Source organism: Lynx rufus, unplaced genomic scaffold (genome assembly GCF_022079265.1).
Source record: "Lynx rufus isolate CCGP_SWC_20201006 ecotype Redwood Valley unplaced genomic scaffold, mLynRuf1.p SCAF_3, whole genome shotgun sequence".
Lineage (NCBI taxonomy): Eukaryota > Metazoa > Chordata > Mammalia > Carnivora > Felidae > Lynx > Lynx rufus.
The window spans coordinates 181,908,201-181,928,887 of record NW_025814845.1 but is presented as its reverse complement, the minus strand read 5'-3'; the positions used below and the strand labels follow the sequence as shown (position 1 = coordinate 181,928,887).

Genomic DNA, 20,687 nt, shown 5'->3' with positions numbered 1-20,687 from the left:
TAGGTTCTGAGGAAAGAGAAGTGAAAAGAAGGATAGGAAATTGACAGAAACCTCTCAGTAGGAGGGAAGACTCTGTGTTGATTTGACCTAATATTGGAAATGTTATATGGACACAGGAAGAATGAACAGATGGCTCATTGTAGCATGACTTGACATACATCAGGGAGGAATAACAGCATGTCTTTATGGGTTTAGTTGTGACATCTATAAACACTGTTGTAGGAGTTGGGATAATTTAGCCTAGTGAAAAGTATCTGTCTTCAAATTTATAACATAGTCGTAAATAAGGTAGAATCTGACCCTTTTCTAATGTAGGGTGAAGAAAGGAATCCAGGTTGGTAATAAAGAAATTTATGATTAGGTGTTGAGTGTTAGAGCAGAACTGGATGCCCAGGACTAGGGGTTGCACGTCAGTTAAGAAACAAACAAAAACTCCAGTGGCAGGGAAATGAAGTTTGAGAACCGGACAGTGAATGAATGCACCTGTAGATTGCCGCTCTGGCCCGGTAAGGCTGTGATGATATAAAAATGCCAGTGGTTTGTATGGTTAGCAAGGGGACCAGGATAAAAAGATTAACTTTTATGGGAAAAGAGGACCAGAAAACTTTGCAAGCATGTTTGGTTGGTTGGTTGGTTTTTTTCTTGGATGTGGAGAGAAAATGACAAAGTGCTGGGTTTATATTCTTGAGTGCTGTGTAACATGGTAATTAATCTCTTAGGGAAAGCAAAACAGTACTGTTAAAAATCCTTATGGGAGCTAAGCTTCTGGACAGTGCACTTTTTCAGAGATGACTCAATTGTGGAGACATGTGGATTTAGAACGGTGTTTTAAGGAAACACTGATTTCCGCATCCCCCCCCCCCGCCCCCCGCCACAGCTCATTACTATTGCTTCCTTTATTTTTTTTTTTAAATACCACTTAATGAGATTTGAAACCATTTTTTGTCTTTATCTGTACATGCTGGTACTATTCTTCACACTTTTACTGTGAGGTTTTTGACACTGTTAAAACATAGACTCCCCTGCCCAAAACACTGCAATAAATAATGGTAATGATGTTATATTCCTAAAGTAACCACAAAGTCCACTCGTGTAGCATTAGCAGAAGAACATATTTCACAGGACTTCATTATGGATCAAGTATATTGTGAGTGAACATATAATGTGAAAATACATTCTCACCTGGAGTTCACAGGGCAGGAATCAAGCCACGTTCCTGTCTTTTTCTTCTGCCCTTTCCCTGCCCCAAGTACAAATACAAATCTTAAGGATTCTATAGAGGATTTGGTTTCCATTTATAATCCAAGGGGAAGCCATAAATGAGAAGAGGACTTGCACCATTTTGGAAGACCCCTTAAGCAACTGTGAAAGATACTTAGTGTTTGTTTTGATACTTATTTTTTGATGCTAAAGAGCTTTAGTCATTACTGGGCAAAAGCAGAAATAAGACTAAGCAAGGCATCTATTTAAATCTTTGTTATCATCGTTTCTCCATGCTTTCAAATGGCGATTCTGATGGAAAACCAAGTTGTAAAGTATCACCGTTATTTTTTAAAGTTGTATTCTTTATTCTGAAGTGTCACTGTTCCTTGATGTGCTAAGTTTGCCTTTTACCTTTAGTGTCCCAATGAAGAACCAGAGGCAAAATTAGAGACCACAGCAAAACGGAAGGTGCTCTTTCCAAGGATTCATGGGCATATTACACCAAAAGCATAGTATTTGCTCATGTAATTTTTCCCTCTACCTTTTATCCTGACACATTCCCTGGGAAATGTTGTAGGTCTAATTCTGTGGCAGCCCCTTGGCCTCGTGAACTGTGGTTGTGGACCCAGAATTAGACCACAGCCTAAACAACATAAGTTAGCATCATAGTGTCTCCAAGAGTTCTCGGTCTAGTCATTCTTTTAGTGCCTGGAAACAATTTTTTGGTTGTTTTTTTTTAATGTTTATTTATTTTTGAGAGAGAGACAGAGCGCGAGAGGCAGAGGGGCAGAGAGAGAAGGAGTCACAGAATCCGAAGCAGGCTCCGGGCTCTGAGCTGTCAGCACAAAGCCCAACGTGGGGCTTGAACTCACGGAGTGTAAGATCATGACCTGAGCTGAAGTCGGACACTTAACCCACTGAACCACCCAGGCACCCCCCCCCCGCCTCTTTTTTTTTTTCCTGAGAGAATTCCTCTGTGAGTAGAGAGGAAAGATGTACATGTCAGTTAAAGATGTTTTTCATTATTTAGGTGGGACTTACTTTTGTGTTTTAGCTTTAGGACTCAGTTACCTTGTTCCAGGGCAAATGAGGGAGTTTTACCTCCTGGATATAGTAAGGAAGAATCTGGACCAGCTCTCATCCTTGTTACTGTCATGGGGTTTGTACGTCGTTGTTCTCACATTTTAACACAGCTGGCTGCCGTTGTTTATTATGATTAGATTATTGGCACATAATCTAATGTGATAAGAGATGGATGCTCTTCATCGCTGCACCTTAGGCGTGTTTGTTACACGGCACGGACGGCTGTATGATTTGTCTTCCAGCTTTGATTTGGGATGAGAACTTGACTGGAGAAGACACACAAACTTGGATTATGCCAGGATGCGTGGTCACGTTGGTTATGGCATTAGCTTCATATTGCTAACGTGCAGTAATAACTAGCATATTGTGGGGTGCTTAGTGAGCACTTGTTGATTCAAGGGGAAAGGAACAGATTGTGGAAAATCGATGCTGTATTTATCTATAAACTAAAATGTACGCTTCCGTATTACAGCTGGGAATGCCACTGTCATCAAGTATGAGGAAAAACCTCCCAAACCAGCATTTCAGAATGGTTCCTCAGGATCCTTATATTTGAAGCCTTTGGGACCCAGAGCTCATGCACACTTACTAAAAACTCCTCCAAAAGGTATGTTCCTCACTGCAGAGAAAACTGGGAGAGAAAATATTTAAGTCCTTACCTTGTATAAAGTTAAAATTGGCAACTAGTCTCATGGCATAGTGAACCGTTGTTTACGAACAATCTCTCCGAAAAAGGACACGTAATACATTTTAACACCAAGGAGGTCAGTCTTCTTCACAGAGTCAGTAGGTTCTCTAGTTAAAACTTGATACGTAGAAATCAGGAGACAGAACACAGGTATAAGGTGAAGATAATTAAGACTTCCAGAGTTAAATTATTCTAAGATAGTGATCTGGAACAATGAGATAGAAATGCACAATTTACTTCCCACCTTTGTTCCAAACTATTTGTTTCTTTCCCCCTGTTCTTTCTCTTCTCCTTCTTTGTATTACTCAGTTAGTGATTGCAGTGGCTATGAAGAATAACTCTCGGGTTTACAAAATATATGGTATATACTTAATACGGAGTGTTTTCATGAAGCTTTATCGCCAGGTCTGAAGTGGGTCTGAAGCACAGTAGAAGGTGGGTTAGTGCTTAGTGAACCGAAAGATTTCTTACCTGAAAGAAACAGGAATGAGAGACTTGAGCTGTAATCTCTGATCCATATTAGAGGTGGCGGTTGTTAGGTTTTTTTACAAAACTATTTTATTTACACTACTGGTAGCTGGGATCTACTCTAATTACTATGGGATATAATCATTTTATCAATGACAGGAAAAAAGATCTTCCAGTGTTTCAGTTTTAACCGAATGCAATTGCTTAGTTACAGAGCAAGAAGCAATTAATAATGATGGGGGAGGGGAACTAAAAATATGTGTACATTACCTCAATCCTGGGTTAAGATCTATCTAACAAATTTTCTTGATTTTTATTAGTCATAAAAACAAAGGACAAATAGATTGTAAATGTTTTCTTTATAGATAATTTCAATTAGAAAATAATAGTTGAATGAAAGCAATACTGTGGTTTGTGTAAGTGAACAGGTAAGGGAGGCAAGAGAAGTAGTCAAAACTGGACACATAACATATTGCCAAGTATAACCAAAGAATATCTGCCTTGAGGACACCATTTACAGGCAGTAATTATACTTTGGCACAGGTCAATTTTTATCTTAGATTCAAGGCAAGTACAAGTCAGTAGTTAACGATTATAAGATAGAGTCATGAGCCTCTTTTTTGAGCCCATAAGAATTAGGCTTTTGATTTGCTAATCTCTCTACTTTTTTTTCTGAGAGAGAGAGAGAGAGAGAGAGAGAGAGCGCGCGCTTGCCAGTGGGGTAGAGCAGCCGAGGAAGAGAAAGAGAATCTTAAGCAGGCTCCACGCTCAGTGCAGAGTCTGACATGGGACACAGTCCCAAAATTCTCAGATCATAACCTGAGCTGAAATCAAGAGGTGGACACTCAAACTGACTGAGTCACTCAGGTGCCCCTAATTCCTCTCCTTTTTTTTTTTTTTTTAATGTTTGTTTATTTTTGAGAGAGAGACAGAGCATGAGCAGGGGAGGGGCAGAGAGAGAGGGAGACACAACCCCAAGCAGGCTCCTGGCTCTGAGCTGTCACCCAAGAGCCTGACATGGGGCTCGAACCCACAAACCGTGAGATTATGACCTGAGCCAAAGTCAGACACTTAACCGACTGAGCCTCCCTGGCGCCCCTTTATCCCTCTTCTTTTAACAATGATTGAAAGTGGCAGTAGCCACAGTGGCACACACTCATATGTTAAAGTGTCAGGGAAAACCAGGAACACACAGGGTCCTCCTTTATTCCATCAACCACAAACAGTTGTTGCATTTCCTCCATTTTTTTTCCTCCGTAACGGTTTTGGTTTTGGTTTTGGTTTTGGGTTTTGGGTTTTGGGTTTTGGGTTTTGGGTTTTGGTTTTGGGTTTTGGGTTTTGGTTTTGGGTTGTGGTTGTGGTTGTGGTTGTGGTTTCAAGAAAACTCAGGGCATAATGTGTACACTCTCAGGGCACCTGGGTGGCTCAGTTGGTTAAGTAACGGATTCTTGATTTCGGCTCAGGTCATGATCTCACAGTTTGCAGGGTCCCAGCCCTGTGTCACACCCTGCACTGTTGTTAGGGAACCTGCTCAGGATTTTTTCTTTCTTTCCCTCTCTCCTCCCCTCCCTCCCTCCCTCCTTCTCTCTCTCTGTCTCTGTCTCTCCCCCACTTTCTCTCTGCCCTACCCCCTTTGTCTCTCTCTCTCTCTCAAAATAAGTAAGTAAACTTAAAAATAATGTGTATACTTGACTGTGTCTTGCTTTTTATTAATTTAGTGGCATATCACAAAAGCGTCTTCATTTTAAAGGGCTATTAAATAGTCTATTTTCCAATTCCATACTTGTGGACAATTTCTGGCTTATGACTATGGCATGTGGTACTGAGGTGAGCGGACATTTTTGAATGTGAACATTCATCACTTCAGATTCTAATGACTTCTATGAGATATCCCTGAAAGAGGAATTGCTGGTTAAACTGTATGAATCATGTTGAAATTGTTAATATGTGACTCAGTACTTTTCCAGAAAGGTGTTGGTCTCTTACCACAGTGTGAGAGTGTCCATTGCTCATCCTTTTCCATATTTTGTGTGTACGTGCGTAAAGAATCCTGTAGTAACTTGAGGTTCATCACCTAGTGAACGTTTATCAATGCTTTCTCTTTTCTACACCACTGAAGAGAAAATAGGCATAAATATGGGCAAGGAGGTTCTCCAGTGTGCCAGCAAGTTCTTATCTGTCCATGGTCTTTTTTTTATTTTTAAAAAAAAAAATTTTTTTTCCAACGTTTATTTATTTTTAAGACAGAGAGAGACAGAGCATGAACGGGGGAGGGGCAGAGAGAGGGGGAGACACAGAATCGGAAGCAGGCCCCAGGCTCTGAGCCATCAGCCCAGAGCCCGATGCGGGGCTCGAACTCACGGACCGCGAGATCGTGACCTGGCTGAAGTCGGACGCCTAACCGACTGCGCCACCCAGGCGCCCCATCTGTCCATGGTCTTAAATAAGTTTCTAATGCATCAGACGACCCCTTGCCGGGATGGCATTCTGGCTGGAATGACATCACTGTGGGAATCTGCGGTTTTTATTGATGATGATAAAACCCCAGCATCTGAAACATACACCAGTAACTTAAAAGAGGTGTCAGATGTCAAAATTGGATACTAAATAACTTCCAGAGAATTGGAACTTGATGATTCCACCGATAACTATACAGAATAGGGAACTCCAATGTTCTAAAATGTCTCACTATTGAATTTGCAAGCTTTTGTATCACACAGTTTTTACTTAAGTGGGAATGAGTGATTTTCATTAATAATGGCCACAGATTTTAAGAGGTGACAGTGTCTGTAAAACTCCGCAGATAGAATGTGGCAGCTATTGTAGTAATTTGTAGGTGATGACGCTCTAGAAATGACAATCTCTGGTCAAGTGGAAGCACTTTCTAGTTTTCTTCTAGTGATTGATCTTTGTAGCTCTGTACTTGTTACCATCACTTGTATTTTTTTTATAAGCTTAATAACGTATAGTTAAATTAGCCAATTTTACAAATTTACAATTTTACAAATAAAATTGTAGTATATTTGGTGATTTGATATACATACACATGGCGGAAGGACCCCCCCGGTTGTGTTTCATATTGTGTCAGTTTGGAGAAAAAGCTTCAGTACTTTTTTCTTCATAGCTAAACAGCATGTGGGCTGGATTTAATGCCTGGCAGTTTTGTAAATCACACACTCTTGGCTGTCTGTCATAACGCCCTGCCCTTTTTGCTGTGTCAGCAGTGGAATAGCATGAAGTGTGTAATATGTGTGTAAATTCAGCACTGTTAACATTCGCATTGCAGCTGTTCTTGACTGAAAAAAATACTCTAGATTTCCTGTCATATTTAACTTGTGACTGTGAATTCATATCACCTTTAAGCTATCATTCTGTTATTTGGAAAATCATTAAAAATTTTTTTTAATGTTTATTTATTTTTGAGAGACAGGGAGTGAATGGAAGAGAGGCAAAGAGCAAGGGAGACACAGAACCTGAAGCAGGCTCCAGGCTCTGAGCTGTCTGCACAGAGCCTGATGTAGGGCTCGAACCCACAACCATGAGATCATGACCTGAGCCAAGGCCAGCTGCTTAACCAACTGAGCCACCCAGGCACCCCTGAAAAATCATTTTATACCTAGAAGATACTTGATAGAGTTGACTCTATTTCACTGGTATTTCCCATATGGGACCTAAAATTTAGATAATGAATGGCTTTTCAAAATACCTTTTTTTTTTGTTTAGAAAATATTCTTTGTTTTGTTTTTGTTTTGAAAATATTTTTAGGGGCGCCTGGATGGCTCAGTTGGTTAAGTGTCCAACTTAGGCTCAGGTCATGATCCCTTGGTTTGTGCATTTGAGCCCCACGTCGGGCTCTGTGCTGACAGCTCAGAGGCTGGAGCCTGCTTCGGATTCTGTGTCTCCCTCTCTCTCTGCCCTTCCCTGCTTGCATGCTGTCTCTCTCAATAATAAATAAACATTAAAAAAATTTAAAAAAAATAAAAATTTTCAAAACAGCTAATTTTTGTGTGATATTTCATTCAAAACATGAGTATTTTACAAATATTTCTTTTATTTTTTAGGTCCCTCAAGAAAAAATCTGTTTACGGCTTTTAATGTGGGTAAGTGACAACTTTAAATATGGAGAGAGAAAAAAAGTATCTTTTTGTAAAGTTATGTTATTGTTGAAAGCATTTAAATGTACTTACAATGAGTTTCACTATTTTGCTTAAAATGGAATTCAGGTTTGTGGCATAAACTCAACTGATTATGGCTGGGACTGGCATAGGTTAAAACTTGATCAGCGTGATTGACAAGCTATCTGATCCCAAAGGATGTTTTATTAATCATCGATAATTTTAGTTTTTTAAAAATGATTTTTTAAAAATGTGATCTAAAGTGGAGAGCATACTTTTTAAAAGAACAATAAATGTTCTTTTAAAATTGGGTAGTCATGGGGCGCCTGGGTGGCGCAGTCGGTTAAGTGTCCGACTTCGGCCAGGTCACGATCTCGCGGTCTGTGAGTTCGAGCCCCGCGTCAGGCTCTGGGCTGATGGCTCAGAGCCTGGAGCCTGTTTCCGATTCTGTGTCTCCCTCTCTCTCTGCCCCTCCCCCATTCATGCTCTGTCTCTCTCTGTCCCAAAAATAAATAAACGTTGAAAAAAAAATTAAAAAAAAAAAAATTGGGTAGTCTTTCATCGCTAAATCTCCACATCAGGTTTTAATACCTTTTAACGATTCAGCAGGTTAACATTTTTCTGTTCTTTTTTACACTTCTACTGAACATACTTGGATCTGTCTCTAAGACAGCTTGCAGCCTCACCCATTTGAACCACAACTGGGAATCTAAAAGTTTTGTCTCTTGAGAAGCCATAAAGATTCATAAAGTGTGTTCACTGCAGTTCCCATATTTAATCTATAGCCAGTCAGGTCCCCATGTTGCCACCTGCATCCTCTTATTAAATATCCAGTTATAAGACAGTTACGTAGCTTCTACATGCAGTGAAGATTACAATGGCAATTTACAAGGGAGAAAAGTATCATAGCACATTGACTACAGTTTATCATGCTTGTGACAGTGTTGAGTGCTGAGAATATAGTGGTGAGCCAGAAATGAACAAGGGCCTTCTCTTCAGGAAATTAGGCAGGAGGTATAAATTTGGGATGCCCTGTATTTAGATAGTAATTAAAGAAAATAGGGTGGATAACGTAATACAGGTAATAATGAATATCCTCACTGTTTCCAAGTTGTGTCCAGTTTCTCAGCTTAATAAGGCAGGGGCGTGTGAGGGAATTATATCACAAGTGTTAACCTTTTCTAAGTTCTTAAAGCAAGAGAAGACTCAACCATCCAAAGTGACTGAAATTCTAAAGTTCCCCGGTCACCTGAGTTTTAATGTATTTTTACCAAGTCTTTTCTGATTTAAAAACAACAACAAAAACTATTTTACACACTTGGAGATTTTTATTTTCTTTTGCTTTAAGTTTTTAGCACATCCTGGTATTTGGGAGAAAAAGAGAGCTAATATGCTGTAGAATGACTTTATGTTAAATATCAGATAACCTTTGGGGTGCTTGGGTGGCTCAGTTGGTTAAACATCCAACTTCGGCTCCAGTCATGATCTCACAGTTCGCGAGTTCAAGCCCCATGTCGGATTCTGTGCTGACAGTTCATAGCCTGGAGGCTTCTTCCAATTCTGTGTCTCCCTCTCTCTCTGTCCCTCCCCTGCTCACATTCTGTCTCTCTGTCTCTCAAAAATAAACAAACATTAAAAAATTTAAAAAAAAATCAGATTGCCTTTAATAGGAAGCTAGATGGTATAACTCTGTTTAACTGAGAAACTTCCAGAATGTTTTCCAAAGTGCAGCATTTTATATGTCCACCACAGTGTATGAAGGGTCTAGTGTCTTCACATTGTTGCCAACACTGGCTTTTATCTTTCTTTATGATAGCCATTTTAATGAGTATGAAATGGTATCTCACTGTGGTTTTGATTTGCATTTCCCTGATGGATAATGATGTTGAGCATCTTTTCATTCTCTTTTATGGGTAATAGTCCAGTGTGTGTGTGTGTGTGTGTGTGTTTACTTGCAAGAGATATATATCTATGGTAATACATATACATATATATATGTAAATGTATAACTTATTCTTTATTCATTTATTGATGGGCATTTAAGTTACTTCCATACTTGGTTGTTGCAAATAATGCTTCAGTGAACCTAGGGGTATGTAAATCTATTCAGATTAGCATTTTCAGGGTGCCTGAGTGGCTCAGTCAGTTGTGTCTGTTTCTTGGTATTAGCCCAGATCTTGATATCAGGGTTGTGAGTTCATGCTCCGCATTGGGCTGCATACTGGCCGAGTGTGCTGCGTTTGGTTGTTAAAAAACAAACAAACAAAAATACAAACAAAAGCAAATTAGTGTTTTCATGTTCTTGAGATAAATATCCAGAAGTGTAATTGCTAGATTATATGGTATTTCTATTTTTAATTTGCTGAAGAAACACCCTGCTCCTTTCCATAGTGGCGGCACCTGCTTACATTCCCACCAATGGTGCATGACGGCTTCCTCACATCCTCACCAATGCTTGTTATTTCTTGTCTTTTTGGTAATAGCCATTCTGATGGGTATAGAGCATTATCTCATAGAGGTTATGATGTGCATTTCCCTGATGAATAGTGACATTGAGCATCTTTTCATGTATCTGTTATCCATCAATACGTCTTTGCAAAAATGTCTATTCAGTTCCTCTGCCCACTTTTTATTTGGACTCTTATTTGATTTGGTTGTGTTTCATTTTTGGTGTTGAATTATAAAACTTCATGTGTTTTGGATATTAACCCCTTATTGGATATATCATTTGCAAATATTTTCTTCCATTTAGTAGTTGCCTTTTCATGTCTTAATGGTTTCCTTTGCAGTGCAAAGCTTTTTAGTTTCATACAGTCCTGTTTGTTTTTTCTTTTATTGTCCTTTGTTGATGAGACAGATCCAAAAAAAAAAATATATTGGCAAGACTGATGTCAAAGTTTACTGCCTATCTTTTAGTTTTATGGTTTCAGGTCTTACATTTAGCTCTTCAATCCATTTCAAGTTTATTTTAGTGTATGGTATAAAAAAGGGGTACAGTTTTATTTTTTTGCAAGTAGCTTCCGGTTTCCCCAACACCATTGATTGAAGAGACTGTCTTTCCCCCGCTCTATCTTCTTGCCTCTTTTGTCATAGGTGAATTGACCTATATGCATGAGTTTAGTTATGGGTTTTCTGTTCTGGTGTATTGGTTTATGTATCTATTTTTTCAGGACTACACTATTTTGATTACTACAGCTTTGTAGTATAGTTTGAAATCTGGGAGTGTGATACACCCAGCTGTGTTCTTCTTTCTCAAGATTATTTTGGCTATTTGGGGTGTGTTGTGGTTCCACACAAATTTTCAGATTATTTGTTCTAGTACTGTGGAAAATGTTACTGGCATTTTCATAGGGATTGCATTGAATCTGTAGGTTACTCTGGGTGGTGTGGACAGAGTACAGGTTTTTGCTGCATCCTGTGGATTCTGGAATGTTTTTCCGTTTTCATTTGTCTCAAGGTATTTTTTTTATTTTCTCTTTGAGTTTTTCACTGATCTGTTGTTTAGTAACATTGTTTATCCTTCATATGTTTGTATCTTTTCCAGTTTTTTTTCTAATTTTTATTCTAGTTTCATACCATTTTGGTTGGAAAAGATTCTTGAAATGATTTCAGTCTTCTTAAATTTATTGAGACTTGTTTTGTGACTTGTGCTCTCTCCTAGAGAATGTTCCGTGTGTTGAAAAAATATGTATTTTTCTGGTATTGGATGGAATGTTCTGTTTAAAGCTGTTCATTCCATCCGGCTTAGTGTGTCATTTCGGGCTACTATTTCCCTATTGATTTTTTTCTGAACGCTGTCTACTTATGTAAGTGGAGTGTTAACGTCCCCTGCTCTTATACTGTTGGCAATTTCTTCCTTTATGTCTGTTAATACTGGCTTTATCTATTTAGGTACTCCTAGGTTGGGTGCATAGATGTTTATAATTGTTAAATTGTTTTTGTTAGGTTGAACCCTTTATTGTTATGTAATTCCCTTCTTTGTTAGTCTTTCTTATAAAGTCTGCTTTGTCTGATAGAAGTATTGTTGACCCGTTTTCTTTTTGTTTCTATTTGTGTGGCTTTTTTTTTTTCCCATCCTTTCACTTTTAGTCTGTGTGTCTTTACATCTAAAGGGAATCTCTTGTAGGCAATATGTAGATGGGTCTTGTTTTTTCATCCTTTCAGCCAGTCTGTGTCTTTTGAGCATTTAGTCCATTTACATTTAATCATTGAGAAGTATGAATTTATTACAATTTTGTTTTCTGGTTGTTTTTGTAGTTCTATTTCCTTCTACTTCTCTTGCTCTCTTCCCTGTGTCTTGATGATTTTCTTTAGTGTTATGTTTGGATTCTTTTCTCTGTTTTTTTGGTGTATCTCTTATAGGTCTTTGGTTTGTGGTTACCATAAGATTTACATATAACACCCTATATATGTAGCAGTCTGTATTAAATTGGTGGTTACTTAAAGCACTACATTTCTACTCCCTCTCTCACAATGTTTGATGTACTTGATGTCATATTTTACATCTTTTCATTTTGGTATGCCTTAACTAACTATCGTAGATACAATTGATTTCACTGCCTTTGTCTTTTCATCTTTACACTATTTTTATAAGTGGTTGGCCCATTATTTTTACTATATGTTTGCTTTTACCACTGAGATTTTTTTTTCTTTCATTGATTTCTTCTGGTTATGGCCTTTTCTGCTTAAAGAAATCTAACATTTCTTGTAAGGCAAATTTCATGGCTATGGACTTCTTTGACTTCTGTTTGGGAAACTTTTTATCTCTCTTTCAACTCTGAATGATAATCTTTCTCGGGAGAGTCTTCTGGTTGTAGGTTTTTTCCTTTCAGACTTTGAATATAGCATGCCACTCCTTTCTAGCCTGCAGTTTGTGCTGAAAACTCAGCTGATAACCTAATAATAGTTCCCTTACATGTAACTAATTGCTTTTCTTTTGCTGCTTTTAAGATTCCTTGTCTTTTATTATTATCTTTTTGGATTTTAAGTAATCTCTACACCCGTTGTGGGACTTGAACCCACAATCCTGAGATCAAGAGTTGCATGCTGTACCCACTGAGCCCACCAGGCACCCCTCCTTATCTTCATTTTTGACATTTTAATTATTAATGTGTTTTGTTGTTGACCTCTTTGGATTCATCTTGTATGGGGCTTTCTGTGCTTCCTGAACCTGGATGTCTGCTTCCTTCCCCAGGTTAGGAAAGTCTTGAGCCATGATATCTTCAAGTATATTTTCTGTCCCTGTCTCTGCCTCTTCTCCTTCTGGAGCCCCAGAATACAAATATTAGTACCCTTGATGTTATCTCAGAAGATTCTCTAAGTATCCTCATTAAATTTTTTTTTTCTTTTTTGCTGTTGAGCTTGGATCATTTCTACTACTTTGTCTTCCAGATTACTGATCTATTTTTCTGCATTCTCTAATCTGCTGATTCTCTCCAGTGTATTTTTCATTTCTGTTATTGTATTCTTAGCTAGGATTGTTATTTTCAATGTAATCTATCTCTTTATTGAAGTTCTCACTCTTTTCCTTTATACTTCTCTTGCATTAGATGAGTTTATTTATAACCATTATTTTGATCTCTTTTTCAGGTGGCTTATCTTTGTTTCATTTAGTTCTTTTTCTGAGATTTTGTCTTGTTCTTGTGTTTGGAACATGTTCCTGTCTCCTCATTTTGCCTGACTCTGTATGTTTGTTTCCATGTTGTGGGGCCCAGAAGCCCGCCCCACCACCACCAGCCCCCCGCCCCGGTCATCTAAATGAGGCATTCCATGGTGCTTCCTTTTTTGGGCTGTGTGTTCATTCCTCTTTCATTGGATCCTTGCTTTTGTGGACAAACTGGTGTGTGGGGCTAGTCTTCCCCCAATTCCTGGAAGGAGCTGCTTTGGAAGGGTACCATTCTGCCTGAGGCTGCCTGTTGCATGTTGCAGATAGAAGCTCCTTGGGTGGTGGCGGTGGGGAGACTGGTCCCAACTAGGGCCTCCTGCTGGGTGAGATGGGGCTGGAGCCACTTTGGAGATGTGTTGAAGAGGGCACATCCATAGGGGAGTACTGAGGCAGGGCAGGTGGTGCTAGTGATGTAGAGGACGAATGTCAGAAGTGGAGTCCACCAGTGTTGGGCCAACTAGGCAGGAGGGCAGAAAAATGGCACTCACTGGCACTTCCATCCTGGAGAAAGTTCCTATAATCCCTGCCTCCTCAGCACATGTCTTAAACTTAGCAAATGTCTTTCATTTATAGCCCAGGTGCTTTTCAAACTGCTCCTGCTTTGCTGTGTCTCAGAGCAACTAAGTTTGTGCACAGGCCTTTTAAGAATGGAGTAGTGGCTTTCTGTAGTGCTCCTGCTCTCCTAGGGTTGAAGTCCCATTGATTTTCAAACACAGATGTTATAGGGACTCTATAACAAGGCCCTTAGGGTGAAGGTGCCCAATGTGGGGCTTGAACCAACCCTTGCTCCTCAGGGAGGATCTCTGGGCCTGTGACAGAGCTCCTGCTTGTGTGCTGCTGTGCTGGAGGTATGGGTCCCATGTATATTGTGTCTCAGCCCCTCTACCCTTCTTGATGTTGCTTTTCCTTTTATCTGTGGCTGCAGAAGAGCTGTTCTGCTAGTCTTGAGGGCATCCTCAGAGAGTTATTATATATAGAGTTGAAGCCTTGCTGTGTCTAGGGGAGGAGGAGGTAAGCTCAGGGTCCCCCTCCTCGGCCACCTTGATCTTCTGTCTACTTCTGATGCTCCGTGTGGAAGCCATTGCTCGATGCAAGCTCACGAGGATTTATGCGTGTGTTTTCTTAGAAGATTTTTATACTTTTAGCTCTCAGGCTTAGGTCTGTGATCCATTCATTTTTTTCAATGAAATACAGGGTCCAATCTCATTCTTTTGCGTGTAGATATCCAGTAGTACCAGCACCATTTGTTGAAAACAGTAGTCTTTCCATCATTGAAATGTCATGGCACCTTTGTTAAAAATAGTTGCCTGTAAATGTGAGAATTTATTTCTGGACTCACAAATCTGTTCTGTGGATCTGTGTGTCTCTTTGCTAAAATGGCACTGTTGATCACTGTGGTATAATAAGCCTTGACATCAGGAAGTGTGAGGTTTTTTTAACTTGTTCTTTTTGAAGATCTTTTGGATATTCTGGGTCCCTTGAATTTCCATATGAACCTTTGGGTCTGTGTCAATTTCTGTAAAGAAGTAAGCTGGGGTTTTGATAGAGCCTGCATTAAATCTATAGATCAATTTGTGGAGTACTGCCATTTTTACAATATCAAGTATTTTGGTCCATGAATAGGGGAGGTCTTGCCTTTTAGTTAGATCTTCTTCAGTTTCAACAATTTTTGTGGTTTTCACAATGCAGGTTTTTCAGGTTTGTTTTGGCCAGTAGTTGTGTGTGATTTTTTTGTGCTTTGGAAGGTGCCATTGATATTGGTCACAGTAAAAGAGCTGGTTAAATAAATCTAATATGCCTATCTTAATCTGAATTAAATGTGAAATATGGAAAGTCATTCCTCTTTCATGTCTCAAGTCTATAACCACGTAAACTTATAACTTATTAACTTATAAGTGATATTTTTCTGTTAGGCATACTATATCCCATTTGCACAATAAACTATTAGCATTAGACATTTTTCCTTTTCACAATGTTGTACTGACATCGTGTCTTATTTCCAAACCATATCACTGACCCTTGATGTATCAGTGGCCTTTGACAAGTAAGGTTATCAGAATGGCAAATTAACTCCTGATTAAATGAGAAAAGAAGTGGAAAGTGTGAATCATGAAACTAACCTGGTATTATGATGAGCCCACTGAGAAGAAGTCACTGTGTTCGCTTTTGTAGGAACAGCTTTGGTGTTAAGAAGTGGTGGCCAAACAGCCCATGACTTTGGTGGCTCATCTAACCTCTGAGACTAGTTTTCTGTGTAATTAAAATGATCAACCACTAAGGTTTCTAGCTGCTATAATATGCTCTGACTGCAGAGAGCCTTGACTTCCTTCATATTCTACTTGCAAATGGTCTTTTAGATGATACAGAAGACATTGTTTCACATACAAACACGTTCCTCCAAGCATTAAATTTTAAATAATTGTACTGTCGTTTTGAGATAGTTTTTATCTTTTAAACAACAAATAGTGGTGAAGAGTAAGCTGACTGTTTCTTCATTTAATTATAGCAGTTGGCTAAATTCTAAAAATTTTAGCCTGTAGAAGTTTAAAAATCCCCCCTTAGTGGTTTTTTTTATTTGTGGTTTTAAATAAAATCCAGATAAGTTTATGTCCTGTCTTATTGCTTCTTAACATGAGTAATCACTTCTAATGTGCACTTTAGCATGTGCAGCGACTTTTAACTATTCCTCTTAAATATCGAAGTACCTCTGTATCATATACATAAATGATTCTATGATGGGCAGTTCTCACTGTGAAAGTTGGGGGAAGTTTCTTGTGACAGATTCTTAAAAGTAGCTTAAGTAAATCAAAACCTGGGCATATTTGTAGTCACTTCGCTCAGATAACGGAATTGCTTTCCAGAAGTTTCATATCCCTTTATACCATGATTGCGACGTAAGAATGTTGGCTTCACCATGCTCCAGTCAACATTGGGTATTATTTTTAAATTGAGGCTAATGTCATAGTTGAAAAGTATATGTCACTGTTTTTAGTTTAACTGTTAATCAGTTACTTCAAAGACCCTTTCATTATCTCATAATACAATAAAGAGGAGCAGAGAGAGAATATACTTTACAGGCATTGAATATTGGTTTCAATCTTGGTCTTGACACTTTCTGCTTGTGTCCTGACCTTAGGCTGGTTACTGAGCCTCTCCAGGTCTCAAATTTCTCATTTGGAATTATGGAATGTTATGGGAATACTTCCCAGGATAGGAGTAATTTTGACTTCATAGAACTGTTGTATAAAAAGCTCTCAAACGATCTCTTCCTCTGCTGCTCAGGATGGTGACGATGATAATCTTTTTCCTTGTTCTTAGAATTCTAGGGGCTTATTCTGAGTTCTTTTGCAGGATGCAGAATTATTTTAAATCCTTAAAGCAAGCAGGAAAAACGACTTAAAGTCAACAACCATTCTTATGGGGTCTAGCCGCTGCAATGTTTTTAAAGAGTTTAGCCAGCAGTGATTCTAAATAAAACTTGGTTTACTGTTGATTAGGAAGATGTCACACATAGCACATACTAGAATTACCTTGCTTCTACCACACATTAAAGCTGTTTTGGATACCACAGCATGAGAGATGTTTTTATCCAGCTGCCTGATTGTTTTACACAAGATCATCAGGCTCAGGTGCCATGGTGTCTGCCTTGGAGGTCAGAAAATGCACTGCTTCCTGCATATTCATTTACTAAATCCAGCGCAAGAGGAGAGGGTTGCTTTCGTTCCCCTTATTTCCAAGACTGCTAAGCAGTTGAGAGTTGAAGACCTGCTCTGATGAGGCAATACTGGCGTGGCCAGGGTTTCCTCTGGTGAGAACAGGGATGAGACTTTCCTTGTTGGTTTAGGATTATAACTTTTCTGCTACTTAAAAGGGAGATGCTAATTTGATAATGTGATAGAATTAGTGTTCCACATCAGGGAAATGTATAGATTATTTAGTACGTCTTGTTGGGATAAAGGCTATCTTTTCAGCTGGAGTTAGGTTCCTATTTCACACACTACAGGCCAATCTGTTCCCTATCGATCGAAGTTTTAAACAAAAAGTAGAATGATCAGAGCACTAAGAATGCAGACTTGGATGGAAAAGGGCCTTTTCCAGGAACATTAGTACAAAAGAAAAGACTAATAATTATGACAACAAAAGTTTTAGACTTCCCTTTTGTCAAAAACATTATAAACATGGTGATGGATGTTAAGCATTAGTAGACTTACTATGGTGATTATTTTTCAGTCTATACCAGTATTGAATCATGTTGTTACACCTGAAACTAATTTGTTCTTTGTCAAAAATTATAAACAATACAAATAGCAAACAACAAACCAGGATGATGTATGTAACACGTAACATGTACAGATCTTCCACATCAGCACGTAAAGATGAGCCTTCAGGAGAAGAGTGAAATGGTCAGACATGAAAGAAAAAAATAGGAAGTTGTAGGAAACATGAAAGAGTGTACAAATTGCTAATCAAAATATGTGCTGTCAGTACTTGTATGTTTTTAACAGCAATACCTGGTGTTGGTGAGTAAGGAACAGGTGCCACGTACCTACTACTGAGGGTGTGTAAATTCTCACAGCCTTTCTGGAGGCACCGTGAGGCCATGGAACAGGAGTCTTCTACCCGGGCATTCCATTTATGGGAGTTGTTTAAAGGGACAAAAAATCGACTTATGTGTTCATTGCCTTTCACAATTGTTTAGGAGGGAAAAGTGGAAACAGCCTGAATGATTTAAACGACACCTGTGTTTTGAATTAAACCACCTGTGTAAATTATGTTTGCCGACATTTTAATGACATTTGCAAAGCCATTAAAAAGCAACCAAGAGGGTTAGTTGATGCCTTGGAAAAATACGTGGGAAGTTTTTAAGTTTACTAAATTTATTAAGCTTGTATTAAGTGTAAAAATCGGTTACAGAGCATTATGATGTAGAAGTAATTTAACTTCTTTTTTTTAAATATTCTATGGGTTTTGTCTTTTAAAACATTTTACATAGATAATATCACTTTCATTTTTGGGAGAGCAAAGAAATAAAAGACAACATCACTGATCTTGGAGAGCTTATAATCTTACGGGGTTAGTGGGGGGGGGTGGTGTGTGTGTGAAGGATGCAATTTTTTCTAATTGTTTTATGTGAATCTTAAGATAATTTTTCACAATATAGGCATTCTTCTTCCTATTGAGGAAGAGGACATTGTGGAAAGATTGGACCCTGAGTTGAACTTCCTACAACTGGAACAGAGATTTGAACATAAGACAGTAAAGATTGTGAAGCATAAAAATGAAGAAAATGTGGGAACAGTGTTGTGTCAGGGAAAGTAAGAAGATAAACATTCAGATGCATAGAGTTGGTGTTAGAGTTCTAGAAGAGGTTGGATAGAGATGCTTGAATCCCTGGTTTAAATATTCATTTTCTGCAGATTCTTTATGATCATTAGCAGTAAACATATCAGTCCCAGTGTGGTTGCATTTCCTAGCACTCAAGCAGCCCTGCACGGTGTATGCTTGAATCCTATCTAGTCATAATGTCAGTGTTATTTTTACTTTTTTAATCCATTATTTTTCAAAACTTACATCCAAGTTAGTTAACATATAATGCAGTAATGATTTCAGGAGTAGAATCTGGCAATTCATCCCTACGTAGAATACCTGGTGCTCACCCCAGCAAGTGTCCTCCCTAATGCCCCTTGTCCATTTAGCTCATCCCCCTAGCCACAGCCCCTCCAGCAACCCTCAGTTTGTTCTCTGTATTTAAGAGTCCCTTATGTTTTGTCCTCTTCCCTGTTTTTATATTATTTTTTATTCCCTTACTCTATGTTCATCCTTTTTTATCTTAAATTCCATATATGAGTGAAATCATATGATATTTGTCTTTCTCTGACTAATTTAGCTTAGCATAATATGCTCCAGTTCCATACACATTGTTGCAAATGGCATGATTTCATTCTTTTTGATTGCTGAGTAATACTCCATTGTATGTATATACACCACATCTTCTTTATCCATTCATCTGTCAGTGGACATTTGGGCTCTTTCCATACGTTGGCTGTTGTTGATAGTGCTGCTATAAACATTGGGGTGCACAGGCCCCTTCAAAACAGCATACCTGTATCCCTTGGATAAACACCTAGTAGTGCAATTGCTGGGTCGTTGGGTAGTTCTATTTTTAGTTTTTTGAGGAACCTCCATACTGTTTGCCAGAGTGGCTGCACCAGCTTGCATTCCCACCAGCAGGGCAAAAGAGATCCTCTTTCTCCGCATCCTCGCCAACATCTGTTGTTGCCTGAGTTGTTAACGTTAGCCATTCTGACAGGTGTGAGGTGGTATCTCTTGGTGGTTTTGATTTGTATTTCCCTGATGATGAGTGATGTGGAGCATTTTTTTTTTTTTTTTTTTTTTTTTTGTGGAGCATTTTTTCATGTGTTGGTTGGCTTTCTGGATGTCTTCTTTGGAGAAGTGTCTATTCATGTCTTTTGCCCATTTCTTCACTAGATTATTTGTTTTTTGGGTGTTGAGTTTGATAAGTTTTTTTATAGGTTTTGGATACTAACCCTTTATCTGATAGTTAATTTGCAAATATCTTCTCCCATCCCATTGGTTGCCTTTTAGTTTTGATGGTTGTTTCCTTTGCCGGTAATTTTACTGTTCTTTAAATCGGGTCTGATTAAACACACACACGTGCGCGCACGCACGCACTTTCACAGACTGCAGTGGAATCTGTGGTTCTTGTTTGAATGTACTGTAATACTGTAGTGTATTCATCTGCCAAATACTTACATCATCCATATCACATCTTTGTTTTTAAACCTTGCTAAAGACTTTCCGCAGTTTTTTAATGGTTTGTCATTATTTGTATCATTAATGGAAACTCAGCTGATTCTGTAGGCTTTTTATACAATTATTTTATAGAATTATTATAATTTTATAGAATTATAGATAGAATTATCACTTTAACTTAAAAGTCTGTTTTGCTTTGTTTTGTTTTTTGGCGCTGTGATCTTTTTTTTTTAAATAGGAAAATACAGAAACCTATGGCAAAAACGTTGAAAATCCTGCCTACTCCAACTCAGAGCATTGGTGACATTTATGTATACTTCCTTCAATATTTTTTATTCTTTGAGATCCTACTATACATAAAATTTTAAATTATGGTTTTGTTTTTCCACTTGAAGTCCTAACACAAGCTTTTCTGCCCTTCATAAAAACTCGTCTTACTCCTAATTTTTAGTAAGATTGTTCTTAGGTATCAAAAGTTTCTTAAATTTTTCCTTGCTGTCTAAAGATCCTTGGTGATCTTTAGATATTCTCTTCAGTTAGGAATTTGTGTAATAACAAAGATGGGCACTTGCCTTTAGATACGTCTCCTATACTTAGCGTTAACTTCAGAAACTACAGCTAATGTACGAGTGCTAATGGCTGATCAAATAAGTAATCAAAGAATCTTTTTGAGCCAATTTTTAAAATCTGG

At 38.4% G+C, this 20,687-nt stretch overlaps 1 protein-coding gene across 5 annotated transcripts in view; it reads left to right on the top strand.

Moving 5' to 3' along the window:
- MTUS1 (microtubule associated scaffold protein 1) overlaps positions 1–20,687 on the top strand; it is a 115,745-nt gene that overhangs the window by 40,992 nt on the left and 54,066 nt on the right. For all 5 annotated transcript variants that reach the window (XM_047092140.1, XM_047092141.1, XM_047092138.1 and 2 more), the window contains 2 exons: positions 2,759–2,893; positions 7,504–7,542. In XM_047092140.1, coding sequence (XP_046948096.1) covers positions 2,759–2,893; positions 7,504–7,542 — 174 coding nt within the window. The remainder of the gene's footprint in view (positions 1–2,758; positions 2,894–7,503; positions 7,543–20,687) is intronic.